General features: G+C 36.6%; 1 protein-coding gene across 1 annotated transcript; it reads right to left on the reverse strand.

Moving 5' to 3' along the window:
- Positions 1-8111: 8111 nt before the first annotated feature.
- On the reverse strand, positions 8112-11851 carry LOC127652985 (ATP synthase subunit d, mitochondrial-like). Its single transcript, XM_052139452.1, has 6 exons — positions 11761-11851; positions 10181-10312; positions 9651-9747; positions 9481-9552; positions 8607-8669; positions 8112-8406 (listed from the first exon to the last, which is right to left on the reverse strand). Exons 2-6 carry the CDS (start codon positions 10300-10302, stop codon positions 8275-8277), a joined length of 486 nt encoding a protein of 161 aa, XP_051995412.1. The 5' UTR covers positions 10303-10312; positions 11761-11851; the 3' UTR covers positions 8112-8274.
- Positions 11852-13804: the final 1953 nt, after the last annotated feature.

The raw sequence follows: 13804 nt of genomic DNA on the forward strand, positions 1-13804 counted from the left end.
TTAGGGAGCGAAGACGGGTTGAGACTGGAGGTGGTTCCAAAGCGACTGCATGTTATGTTGTCTGAAATTCCTCACTATGGTGGACACTGAGAACCTGCTCAGGTTTGGTTGAACCCGTTGTCCAGCTTCCCTCATTGTCATCCCATGAACAATGACATGATCAATGACGGTGGCATGAATTTCATCAGAAATTGGTGCTCTTGAAACTCCTTCCTCTTCCTCCTTATCCACCACCTCATACATTTACCTTTCCTCCTTGTCCGCCACCTCAGATGCAAACTCTTTCTCCTCTGCCTCAGTATCAACATTCAGCAGGCCCTTGCCACTTGCACTGGCATATATGCCATTCACCAATTGGTTTCTTCATTAGAAACAACTGCTAACAATTTTGAGTCTAAATGATGACAACTTTGTTGAAATTGTGTTTAACTTTTGCAGCTTGTGTTTATAATTTTGCATTACAAATGTGTCTCCATGCAAAATTTGCTTAAAAGTATAAGAATGTTCTTAGAGTTTTGAAAAAAATGTTTGAGTTCTGCAATTTGTGTCCAAGTAGGCCAATAGTGTTTAAGGTTTTCCCAAAAGAGTTTCATTCGACAAATGGGTTCAGGCAATTGACCGTTTGGTTCAGAGAATGGGTTTTAGTGTTTTAGCAATTCAGAAAAACTGTAATCTCCAAATAGCCACATAGCCAACTCAAAGAACCATTAAACATGGTTGCAGGCTTAACCATTAAATAACCTTTTAAAGGTGTATGTTAAAAAATAGGCCAAAATGAGCAAACACCTAACCAGACAGGATATGAGTAATACCAGTGAAAAGTGTCAGGTCTAAAATGTGTCATACACTGTGAAGAAAGGAACTTAAGGAAACATGAGAGAGGTGTTGTTATGCATTGGACGTCATCAAATTATTATCATTACACTATCTATGGCCTGTCCTGGTGTGATGACAACCCGTATGAACAGGGACAAGTGTGTGTGACAGCTGAATTATCAGATGTATAAAGAATGGCTGAGCAGAGAGAAAGTAGATATTAAACAACAGTCTAACAGTAAACACATGTGCACACGCTGTCCACCCTGGTTGCTGCACACGTGCACAATGCTGACATTATTATTCCTCGTATGGGCAACACTAAGAGATCTCTTTAGGATCTGACCCCTTGACCCCTGAGAAAAACAACTACATGCACAAAAAAGAAAACAAAGATGACTTGCATGTGTTTAAATACAGCTGGTGGGAGAGTAAACACAATCATGAGTATATTATGAGTACAGGGTAAACAGATTTTGAAGAGATGGGGCTGAAAATGTCAGTGTCTGCAGGATTCCCATATGAATACATAGGAGTAGGTGTGTCTAAACTTTTGAGTACTAGTGTACGTCCAGGAAATCTCCTTCTGTAATGCCATCCAGACACTGTTTCTAGCAGTTTGTATGGTATTCTCAGATAAAGAGTGATTTGTCACCATTTCCTGGCTGTGTAGTTAACTGTGTGGGTCATGCTCTGCCACAATGAACAGGGCATCAGATATTTCAGCAAACATACCATGAGCTCAGTCTCCACTCACTGACTGCATGCCTGACTGCTGAAACAGTTGTTGCTGTTTGCTGCTGTGAGCTGTGAGATTGATTATGGGTGGACAGACGTGCTTCTTAAACTGGAAAATGTGCTGACAAAAATTCTCTCAACCTCGGCTATCTATAACATGTAGAGCTGCTCAGGAATGTCAAATGCCATGAATACCCCAGTTCGACAGATACTTTGAGTAAATGGGAAATGTTCTATGAGTAGATATATGCCAAGACAATCTTTTTCCTCATGATATTTAATGAAACAACTGTTACATTAAAAAAAACAAAAAACATTTATGTAAGGCTAAACCCAGCATGCATGGAACGTTCAAACTGAACGTCAGAAAATGGTTCCTGTTTGGCTATTCTTTGGGGACCAATTCCTAATGTCCTAAAATGTTTAGGTTTTATTTTGATGTCCCTTTCAAGGCAAGTCAGTCCACTAGCGTTGCCATCTTTGGAACACTCCCGGGCAGCTATTTTCTCTGGAAACAAGTGGTATAAAATTACAGCTTCTATCTACTTGAATTGGGAAAGAATGAAAACGCTAAAACGGTTAGTCAAGATTATGATCATTATGACTGCAATGGTATAATTAATTGTGCTTCTATAGCTCTCATCATGCTAAAATTACGCTATTTTTCAGGCTTGTCCAGCTAATGTGCATGCACATTCTTGAATTGACTGACAATGATGTGTGTGTCTAAAAATTGACTGGTTCTTTTACTGGTTCTTAAGGACATCCTTTGCTACATCCACAATATTGGCCGCTCCATTTTCTCCCATTTATTGTAATACAAGTGTTCAGTCTCTAGCTAAATAGTGTCTGGTTTTATTTTTTATAACCATGAATAACATTCCCAAAATGTTGCCATGATATTTTTGTCTGCCAACTTATAAAAATGTTATACTAATGCAACCATGCTTTTTTCTCTCTCTCTCTTTTTTTTTTTTTTAAGTAAACATTTTTATATCAGTTTTTCTATCTTAAATTGGCTCCATTCACTTGCATTGTAATTTTGCTTTTTTTTAAGAAAAGAAGGAACGAACCAAAATAATTTATTGTGGCAATCAAAATGATGCCACAAATGCTGTCGACTGAGCTTAATTTGTATTAAACCCAAAATATTTCTTTAAAATAAACACCCAGTGACTGTAGCAAGCCAACAAGATAGTGAGAGAGCTAAATAGAGAGTGTGACATTAGATAGATAGATAGATAGATAGATAGATAGATAGATAGATAGATAGATAGATAGATAGATAGATAGATAGATAGATAGATAGATAGATAGATAGATAGATAGATAGATAGATAGATAAAAGAAAGAAAGAAATAAAGAAAGAAATTGAAGCATTGAAGGTCCCAATGAGCACAGTGGCCTCCATCATCCGTAAATGGAAGAAGTTTGGAACCAACTGGACACTTAGAGCAGGCTGCCCGGCCAAACTGAGTGATCGGGGAAAAGGGCCTTAGTCAGGGAGGTGGCCAAGAACCCGATGGTCACTCTGACAGAGCTCCAGCATTTCTCTGTGGAGAGAGGAGAAACTTCCAGAACAACCATCTCTGCAGCACTCCACCAATCAGGCCTGTATGGGAGAGTGGCCAGACGGAAGCCTCTCATCAGTAAAAGACACATGACAGCTCGTCTGGAGTTTGCCAAAAGGCACCTGAAGGACTCTCAGACCATGAGAAACAAAATTCTCTGGTCTGATGAAACAAATATTGAACTCTTTGGCCTGAATTATCTTATCACCTCTTAACACCTCTTAACACCTGGTCAATACCATCCCTACAGTGAAGCGTGGTGGTGGCAGCATCATGCTGTGGTGATGTTTTTCAGCGGCAGGAACCAGAGGTGGAGCCAGAGGGGTGTCCGGGGTGGCACTGGTAAGTAAGTTAAGGTTTAGCATCATGTTTGTTTGCTGAATACATTTTATGGGATGCTGTGTGAGTTAATAAGGCTCCAATAGGCTACAGGTTAATCAGATTAGAGAGATCGTTTCGCAATTTAGCATAACAATCCTTACGATTACATCTGCGCTAGTAATACATGCATATATCATGCAGTATAGAAGTTACAGTATACAAAGGTTTAGCTAATGTGGGGAAGTAGGATACAGCTTCAGCGAGTAAACATTTAGCCGTTTGAAATCGATTAGCTAGTTCAGTTACTTCAGTTCAGAGGAGGGCTAGCAATGATCAAACTGGTAACTTAGACTGGTTGTTGATTTTAATGTACAGTTATGAAAATGAGGATTTGTAATTAAGATAAAAATGTTGGTAATTGGATGATTAGATGTAACCATAGGCTGTCATATTTTTGCACAGGATCAATTAAACATGAAAAGAAAGGGAGAGATATCTTTTTAAAGGGAGAGTTCTTTTAAAGAAGCACAAACAGGCAGATCAGGTACAAACAGACCCCAGCCCTTGCATCACCACTGACCCCAGAGCAGCTCCCTAGCTGAGGCTAGTCGGAGTCAGTGTGGTCAGACTTCAGGACCACCAACAGGTCAGAGCATATACAGACACAGGCAGTCAGTCACATGCCAAGTTCAGGAATTTACGTTGAGATGATTTTGTCAGATTAAAAGGATAGTTCACCCAAAAATAATATAATAATCGTTTACTCACCCTCATGCCAATGCAAACCTGTATGACCTTCTTCTGCAGAACACAAAAGACATTTTGAAGAATGTTGGTAACCAAATAGTTTTGGGTTCCCGTCGAATTCCATTGTATTTTTTTTTTTCTATACTATGGAAGTGATTGGGAATCAAAACTGTTACCAGCATGCTTCAAAATATAATATTTTGTGTCCAGCAGAAGAAAGTCAGTCATACAGGTTTGGACGTTTAAAGTGTTGGTTCATGTGTGTTCTTGTTGTTGATGGCTGTGGCATTTATATTGTGATTATACACAAATTGTTCTTGTGTTATAAAAAGATGTATCAAGGGATGACACAGAGACTTCTTGTTCTGAGAAAGACAGTGAGCCACAGCTGCCAGGAAATGTTCAACACTTATAAACACTTGTAAATGATTTCCTATCTGTAAGTACTGTGTGCACAATTCTTTTATGTATTTGTTTTGTAAATGTGAGTTTTTTTTTTTTTGTAACTAAACTCAGCATTTAATGTAACAGACACATGGTACTGTATCTTGTCTCCTTGGTACTTAAGCATTATTTTCTAAAAATATTTAGGATGTTCAACACTTGTAGACACAAACAGAGTGACCCAATACTTTCCTCTGTGAGTGAGTGTGTGTGTGTGTGTGTGTGTGTTATTACTATCAATACCAGAAAAACTAATGTAAATCATACATAGCAATTTGTTTACATTTATATATTTAAGTGATGGATAGGTTTAGGGGATAGAAAATACAGTTAGTACAGTATAAAAATCATTATGGAAATTCCCCATAAAACATGGAAAACCAACATTGTGTGTGCGTGTGGACCCCGAAAGTAGCAGTGGCTACCCCAAATATAAAACTCTAGTTCTGCCACTGGCAGGAACTGGGACACTAGTCAGGATCGAGGGAAAGATGAATGCAGCAATGTACAGAGACATCCTTGATGAAAACCTGTGTGCCAAGCTTGTAGCATCATACACAAAAAGACGTGAGGCTGTAATTGGTGCCAAAGGTGCTTCAACAAAGTATTGAGCAAAGGCTGTGAATACTTTTTTTTTCATTTTTTATTTTTAATAAATCTGCAAAGATTCCAAAAAAACTTATTTCACGTTGTCATTATGGGGTATTGTTTGTAGAATTTTGAGGAAAATTATGAATTTAATCCATTTTGGAATAAGGCTGTAACATAACAAAATCTGGTAAAAGTGAAGCGCTGTGAATACTTTCTAGATGCACTGTAGATAGATAGATAGACAGACAGACAGACTAGATAACACACAAATGAGACATGTGATAATTATTTATCAGAAATGTATTTATCTAACTTTTTTATTTTAATCACTTTTATCATACTGAATTTTATAAAAGCAATAATTCACTCAGTCTGTTACAGCAATTTCACTAGTTATGGAGGTTTTAGGCACTTCATACGTTTTAATGTTTAACGTATGAAGTGCCTACGACATGGCATCAGGTGATGTATTGCTTTATTACCCTTAGTTCGTTTTTACCCCCTTTGAAGAAAAATACTTTATAGTCATTATAGACATTTTCATGCCATCTATCTACATTTCTACTTTCACAGCCAATAAGTATTATATAAATAGATCAACTGTGCCCTCTAGTTGATGAGGAATCAAAAGGCACTCACAAGCCAAGCAACGACAGGATTATTTTATACCAACCAAGTACTCTAGATTCTGAATGGATGAGCTGCATTCAAAGCTGTTGTAAAATAGTCGATACATGCACGCATGTGACAACACATTCTGTATTGATATTAATAGCTATTGTATTGCTGGGCAACCGTAAAAATCAAAAAGTTTGGCCAATTAACTATATTATGTAGCAGCAAATTGTTTATTCTATTAATTATTATTAAATAGCTATTTATTGAACATTGTCTTTTTATGGTAGTGCTGTAGCTGACATTTTTAAAGCAATAGGCCACTGAAGGCTGTGCATTACAGTGATTTTACCACAGTTAAGGGGGTATTTAGACATGATGTGGTCACCCATTTCCAGTGGAAAATTTACTGTGAAACAAGGACTTATGTGGCTTATTTCTTTAATTAATATATGAGACTGGACGTCACGTGACACCATGCAAGGTTCGGACGTGTGAACAGCGAGCTTTGTGCACTTTGCTAGTTTTAACACTATTATTGTCATAAACCGGTGAGATTCGATACACCCTGTTCCATAATTGTTCTAGAAAGACAATATTTCAAAGAATTCAAAATCCTTGGGTTCTGGAGACATTAAAATACACTTATGTGCTCAAGCTGATGCCCCTGAGCAGCAGGCCACGGACCAGGGTGTCGATATGGCCGGTGAAATGCGTGAAATTCGGCAAGAATTGTTGAACTCGACTTGGAGGATCTTGCTGTAATACGTACGTGTAATACGCTGAGATGGATACAAGAGTGGGGGATGTCAAGAAACAGATTGATTATCTGGAGTCAACAGAGAGGGAATTAGCTGCTAATTCACTAGAGACCAAGGCGGTTGTGGAGCGCATCTGGGAGAAACTGGAGGATATGGAGGTAGTTAGCAGAATAACGTCCATATTGTTGGAATTCCTAAGGGAGCAGAGGGTCAGAATATGGTGGAATTCCTGAACGGGCTCTTAGTCTGATCGAAATAACAGGCCATAAGCTGGAAATTGCGCAAGCTCAAAAGGCTCTGGTTCGGTGATCCGCTGAGGGAGACAGGCCCCGATCAATTCTGGCCAAATTTCTGAGATCATTCGATAAAGATCTTGTGTTATGCAAGGCGAGGGAAGGCTTCTTGGAAAAAAAACTGCATTTACTTGTTCCCAGATATTGGGCTTTCAACAAGAGACAAACGGGATTGCTTAAAATATAAATATAAACAAAGTCAATGGAGTAAGTTATTTTGTGGTACTCACATTGCAACCGAGTGGGCATGACATTCACTGATTGAGGAACAGAGTGCCGGTTTTGTTTCTTTTTGTGCTGGTTCTGCCTAGCGGCTGGAGTTTGTTTTGTGGAATAGCACTTCTTCAGGACAGCATTGTGGATGAATCTGCAAGTTCTTTGTGATTATGCCTGCTATTGGCTGAAGTTTGTTTTGTGGAGTATTTCTTGCAAGACAATGGAGTGATTAGGTCATTTGTTGCACTTATGTAGCAGCTGAATAGACCGGCTTACTTAACATTCGTTTGACTGGTTGGGGATAGGGAGGGGTAATAGTGGTGTTAAACATTGATTCTGTATATACACGTTTTTCTTTTCTTTTTTTATCTACACTACCATTCAAAAGTTTGGGTCACGTAAATGAAATGTTTCTCATGATCTTAAAAATCTTTTGACCTGAAGACCTATGCTTAAATGTTTGAAATTAGCTTTGTAGACAAAAACATAATTGTGCCACCATATTAATTTATTTAGTTATAAAACTAAAATGTAATAAAAAAAATTTTTTTTGAAATGGATGACTTGGACCGAATAATTAAAAGCAGCCAGCATACAGATGTGAACTCCTTGAATACTGTTTAAAAAGCATCCCAGGGTGACACCTCAAGAAGTTTGTTGAGAAAATGTCAAGAGTACATGTCTGCAAATTCTAGGCAAAGTGTGACCAATTTGAAGATGCTAAAAAAATAACACAGTTTTTATATATTTGGTATTTTTTTGTCACAACAAAATTCCCATATTTCCACTTCTATTAATCCATAGTTGTGATGACTTCATTATTATTCTAAAATTTTAAAATAATGATGAGTAAGTGACCCAATCTTTTGAACGGTCAATAAAACGAATCAATAAAAAAATGTTAAACAGAAAAAAAAAAAAATATATGAGATTTGAGGTACTACCATTTGCTTTTGTTCCAAAACGTTTAGTTTTTTTTGCAATAACAAAGCTAGTCCTTATTTAAACAATTCATATATTTGATTTATTTTTACCAAACATAAAACAGTAATGACTAATTTCAAGATTGGAATCACTTCTACAGTAGAAGCATTATCAGACCAGACTATACAGAGTCTCATATAGATGCATCACTTAGGAGCTGTGAGCATTGCTAATAAATTACAGGTCAGTGATAGGCTTGTGTGGCCAGTATGGATGTTTGGCCTTGTCCAGCTTGGTCTCTGGGAAGGTGTGGTTGAGATCTTCTATGGTCATCTGGTCAAAAGGAATCATGTTCCTGAACTTCTCAAGCTGCCAAGGATGAACAATCATAGAGGGAGAAATGAACAGATTTCCTTTCAATACTTCATTATTGTGAATTTTATCATCAATATCAGAAATTCTGAAGATTATGGAGGAGTTTTCTTTATACACGTTTTTGTTTATAACTGGATCTAATACCTTGCTTTAATCAATTAATATAATGCAGTAGTGGTGCATGTTTAACTCACCCCCTTCTCATACTCCGCAATGCGAGCTTTAGATGCTTCCAAATACATGGATGCGTTTTTGTTCTGGAATAAGTAAAGAGAAAACACAAGGTAAGTTTGTATCACAGTTTTCAATGCAACACCATTGTAGCCATTCTATATAACCTATATAAGTCATTCAAAGTTGGTAACATTTGTGAATAAATCAAAATATAAATTTCACATATTTATCACTTACATTTTAAAATACAAATAATAAATTACTTGTTTTTGTGTAGGTTAGAATACTCGAAAATGCCCATCCCTAATTATAACATACATGCCTTGGCGTGTAAGGGATATATTGAATATTGAGAGATGTTTCTGGAGAAATTACAAATTAAACACTGAGGATTTTGCAATGAATTTTATAAACTTTTTACTCAGCCAGTCAGTTTCCTTGTCAGATGACTTGTGAATGAGAACTTCAAAACAGAGATGTTTTATTTAGAGTCTTGGTTTTACACTTCAGTTACAAAAGTAGCATCCCTGTATTTTAAACATTTGCATTAAGAATTTTAAATATAATTGGCCATAGTGGTTGTTTGGTCAAAATCAACGTTCCTCTGATTGTGAAATAAAACAATAAAATAAACTTTTTTTTTTAAATCCTTTTCAGAGTAAAATACACCAATATTTATCACCAAAAGGTTGAACAATATAGAGATTATTTTTTCGGCTATGTTGCCCAGCCCTAGTAATGACTGTGATTCAAAGCATATTGCTAGAATGGAAGTGATGGGATGATTCGTAACAATTAAAATGGTTAAAGAGGTACACGTACACTTAATCTGCAGAACAAACAGTATCATATTTATCAGACATGACTGATTCTGTGTAATAAACAGAAACTCACAGCCTCCTGCTCCTGTGAATCAATCTTTGCAGTCTGAGTGTCCACTGGCTCAGGGACTGTCAATACAGCAAACTGTAGATTGAGAGACAGACATAAAGAAAGAGAATCCTTTATACACACTGCAGCAGAAGAAATGGAGTCCATGTTTAAGAGAAATCATTGAACCTTACCTTCTTCTCAAACTCGTCCACCATGCCCGCTTTAGCCACAACACTTCTGTAGTAACTCCAGTCGATGGGAGCTGGCTTCTCTGGTAAGGACGTAAGTCTACCAGTGAAAATGATTTCACATAAATTACAACTGAATTAGTGAATCTATTATGTAAATTTCACAAACTTTAATAAAATAAATACATTTCGATATCCTTTATCAAATGCTAACCAATTTGTAATTTAACTGAAACTTAAAAGCAGCATACAGAACACAAATGGAGCTTCAGTCAAGGTAAAAATCAAACATGACCAAAGACATTAGGACAGTACAACCCATTAACCATTGTTACTGCACACACCTGACCTTCAAAGCCTTGTTTTCAATTGCATATGAGGTCTACCCTGACTAAGGTCAATTTCAGTCTGTTGACCTGCACTTGACCTAGGGTTAAGAAATGTCCTCAAGGCCACAACGATGATCATTAATGGATCATCCATTGCGGGAAGAATATTTCATGATCTATACGTGTGGCAGTAAGCAGACGCACTTTGCTGTGATGGCGTCACTGCGGGTCTTCAGGCTGTTGAACATGGCTCTCTGGTTCGGTGGGACCCTCTCTGCAAAAGCCAGCCAATCAATGGCCTTTACAGCTGCGCGACGCCCTGCCATCTTTCTGTTCCTGTCAAAATATTAAAAAGAGATGGTTATTGGTAATGATATAAACAAACCCCTAAACAAGTTCAGATGTCATGATTTGGGTTGTGATTAGTTGTTTGCTATGCAAGTTTATCCCAGGGGCTAAATAGCTTGCTTTTGTATTATTATTTTGGAGTCGTAACAACGTAAACGTATTACAGTTTTTCCTCAATCGCTTTGGCTCAATTCTTGAATGAGAATTATTTTTTTCAAAACATTGTTCAAACTCTGAACAATTAGTTTCTTGTTCACACCAGATTGTAATGTCTTATTAATTTAAGCAAATTGCACGTGCTTTGGCACATGTGTGCAAAAGACTCAATACAATTGTCTACAATTTGTACAATAACTAAATGCACATGGCTTGCTGATCAAAACTGATGAGTTGATTCTCAGTGAAATTGTCACTCTTCACAACTTCTAAACATTCTTTCATCGTGTGTTTTTTTTTTTGTTGCATGGATGTTATTGAGGCAATTATCTGCTTACTGTATTTGACTTCACATATAAGAAATGTGTAAAAATGGACATGCAAATGTGAATTTTCTGTTTACATGTAACGCATTGCTACAAATATAAATTTACTGTAAACAAATGTGCATTTCCTTTTTCTGTGTACTACAGTATTGTACAGTACTGTTCCCTGTAAACTTTAACCTACTGTTGAAATCGGTATGTAAAAAGCTCAATGTGATACAAAATAGCATTCAGCTAGACAAAACTGACATTCTTGTATATTACAGTAAGCAGTCAGTGTCAACATAAAAGTAGAACATTTTTTTTTGGTATATAACAAACATTTCCAGGGTTGACTGCCATGGTGAAATAACATCTAAACGTTTTGAAAAGTACAGACAAAAAAAAACAAAAAAAAAAAAAAAAAAGTTTTAATTTAGGTGGCATTGGCCAATTTACTGACATAATAACTAAGTTTTGAAGCATGAATGAAATGTTTTGGGAGAGTTACTACATTTTGCAGACATGCAATAAAATTGTGATGTCTAATAAAACAGTTGTGACAGTTGCACTTATAGTTTAGATAATGTTACGACTGTTAAGAAAACTGTAGAAAAAAACTAAATATATCACACACACACAAATATTCAGGCACAGGTTGTTCTGACATTCAAGCGTACTGAACACATGCATCATTATCCAAAAATGTATTCAACAGTCAAAAATCACACTTTAAGGTTAATATGGTCATTTAAACGAATTCAAGATTAATGAGAAACTAATATCTGCTGTTTTGCAAACAAGTCAAAAAGACAAGGTCAGGACATGACTTATATAAACCAAATTGAACGATAATCACCCAAAAACAGTATAATTAATTTTATAAACATGAAAGATAAAGACTATTTTTCAATGTTAATCTAGCAATCTGCGCAGTTGTATTTAAGAAAGGACTGTATTTCGGTACGAACTTACTGCTCAAGAATCACAGCTGCAGCAATGACAGAAGCGTGATGGCCGCCGGACACCGGAAACACGATTAAGAACGGAGTGTCTCTCTACTGGCACATAGCGGACTGGATGTTTACTGAAACATTGTGTCCAGAGGTGTGTTAACTATGGGTACGTTCCAGTTGCACAATAGTGCCTTGTGAAGTGGACATTGTGGAGATTCATAGTAGTAGGGAGTGTATATGTTCAGCCCGAAAGTGTACATCGATATATATTTCAAAAGAAGTGGACAGGAAAATCTAATCATCATTCATTGTGCACCAACCTCGGTTGGGGTCAGTACAACAAAAAGTTTGAATACATTTGTAAAGAATTAATGCAGTGAAAAGGACCAAGACAGTTGTTTGCGAACATAAAGCACACCAGATCAGACTGATCACACAAACAACTGAACAATTGTGCCACTTTTGCGTGTGGTATTTCAATGAAAAAATCTGGGTTGTATTTACCACACCCAATCTAGTTTAACCAGATACAGTCATCACAGAAATACCTATGCATCTTGAGTATTTAATTTAAGTAATTGTCATTTCTTTCCATGCAAACACACCTCCTTTCTATGTAAATTATGCTAATTATAAATGTGCTTTATTCACAAAGATGGATCCTATTCGCCCGGTGCACTTAGCATTGCACTATTACCACCCGAGGTAAGCAGGCAAAAGAGATGTTTGCAATCATGGCAGCAGTAATTCATCATATAATGATCAAAATGACGGAGAAGATCCAGAAGCACGGTGTGGTCCAGTGCTCTTAACCATTTAAGCTCGACACAGCCTGCCAAGAGAGAAATAATTATCAAATTATCGTTGAGTCTTGAGCAACCAGTCATTTTAAAGCTTAGAAGATTTACTTTACAATGCATTTATGACCAAAACTGAACAAGTTCTTTGAAATTTGCAGACAAATTAGAAGTGTTCCGCTTTGATAATTTATTAATAATTTTGCACTGTATATATTATTATAATCGGCAGAAACATCAATCTGATCAAATGACCATGTGTCATATGTTGTTGGAAAGCTCTCAAAGAGTAGAATACAACCAGCCTTTATTTTACTCACAGACAAAAATATAGTGAGTAAAAACGAATGTCTTTGATATTCATGTTACATGTAAACAGTTGTTGCTTATAAGCTGCATTTTCCCTTTTTTCAAATGATGAAAATAAAATACCACAAACCATTACTTAGAGGAGGGGATTATCTTTAAAACGACCCCAACACAACGTAACGATGCATAGATCATTAGTTAATACACAATGTGCACACTATCTGGCTAAAACAGGTTTTCCTGGATCAGGTGACTATTTTGCAAATTATATAGTACTTAGTCCAGCGTCATGGAATGTTAAACCAATCATATCAGGATTCAGATCACTGCAACCAAAGGTGGATGTCAACCAAATATGGGCAGAGAGGATTGTTCACACTAATTACATATGGCCATCAGGATATGGCACCAAGTACCTGAAACAGACTCAATGATGGCTCAAATGACGCAGAATGGAACTGAATGAGATCATGTTAATCATGCCTGAATGCTCTGGAGAGAGATCATACCTTTATTCATTGTTGTGTATTTAGTTATTATGTACAATTATTTTATTATTTGTTTGGAGAGGCTTTTGGACACTTGGAGACGTTTTTGGGCACTAGAATAAATTATCTCAGTTACAGTTGACACAATTGGGGAAAAAACAGCAGTTTCTCGGAGCTACCTTATTTACATCCTGAAGTACAGTATATAATGTCAAATCAGAAAAATAAAAATGGCTCAAGTTCTTTTGTGATTTTTCAGCGGTTTCTTAATCTGAATCTAAGAATTTATCATAATCTATATCATTAAACAATTTGAAAAGTTTTTTCAAATGATACCAAACACTTCATCCTCTTTCGTTTTTTTATCAAGTAATAAGCCTTAAACCATACAGGATGCTGTTTGTCCCATATTTAAGCGTATCACACCCAAACTGCTGAGAATGCATCACAATCCCAGAGGAATGGACTT

This window comes from Xyrauchen texanus, chromosome 12 (assembly GCF_025860055.1).
Source record: "Xyrauchen texanus isolate HMW12.3.18 chromosome 12, RBS_HiC_50CHRs, whole genome shotgun sequence".
NCBI classification, from domain to species: Eukaryota; Metazoa; Chordata; class Actinopteri; order Cypriniformes; family Catostomidae; genus Xyrauchen; species Xyrauchen texanus.

Bases quoted from the DNA above. Each gene is read 5' to 3' on its own strand.
- LOC127652985 (XM_052139452.1), bottom strand. From the start codon at position 10,302: ATGGCAGGGCGTCGCGCAGCTGTAAAGGCCATTGATTGGCTGGCTTTT. The intron at 8,670-9,480 runs GTGAGTTTCTGT...TACTTATTCCAG, and splicing joins ATTCACAGGAGCAGGAGGCT to AACAAAAACGCATCCATGTA. The intron at 8,407-8,606 runs GTGAGTTAAACA...CATCCTTGGCAG, and splicing joins TTGCGGAGTATGAGAAGGGG to CTTGAGAAGTTCAGGAACAT.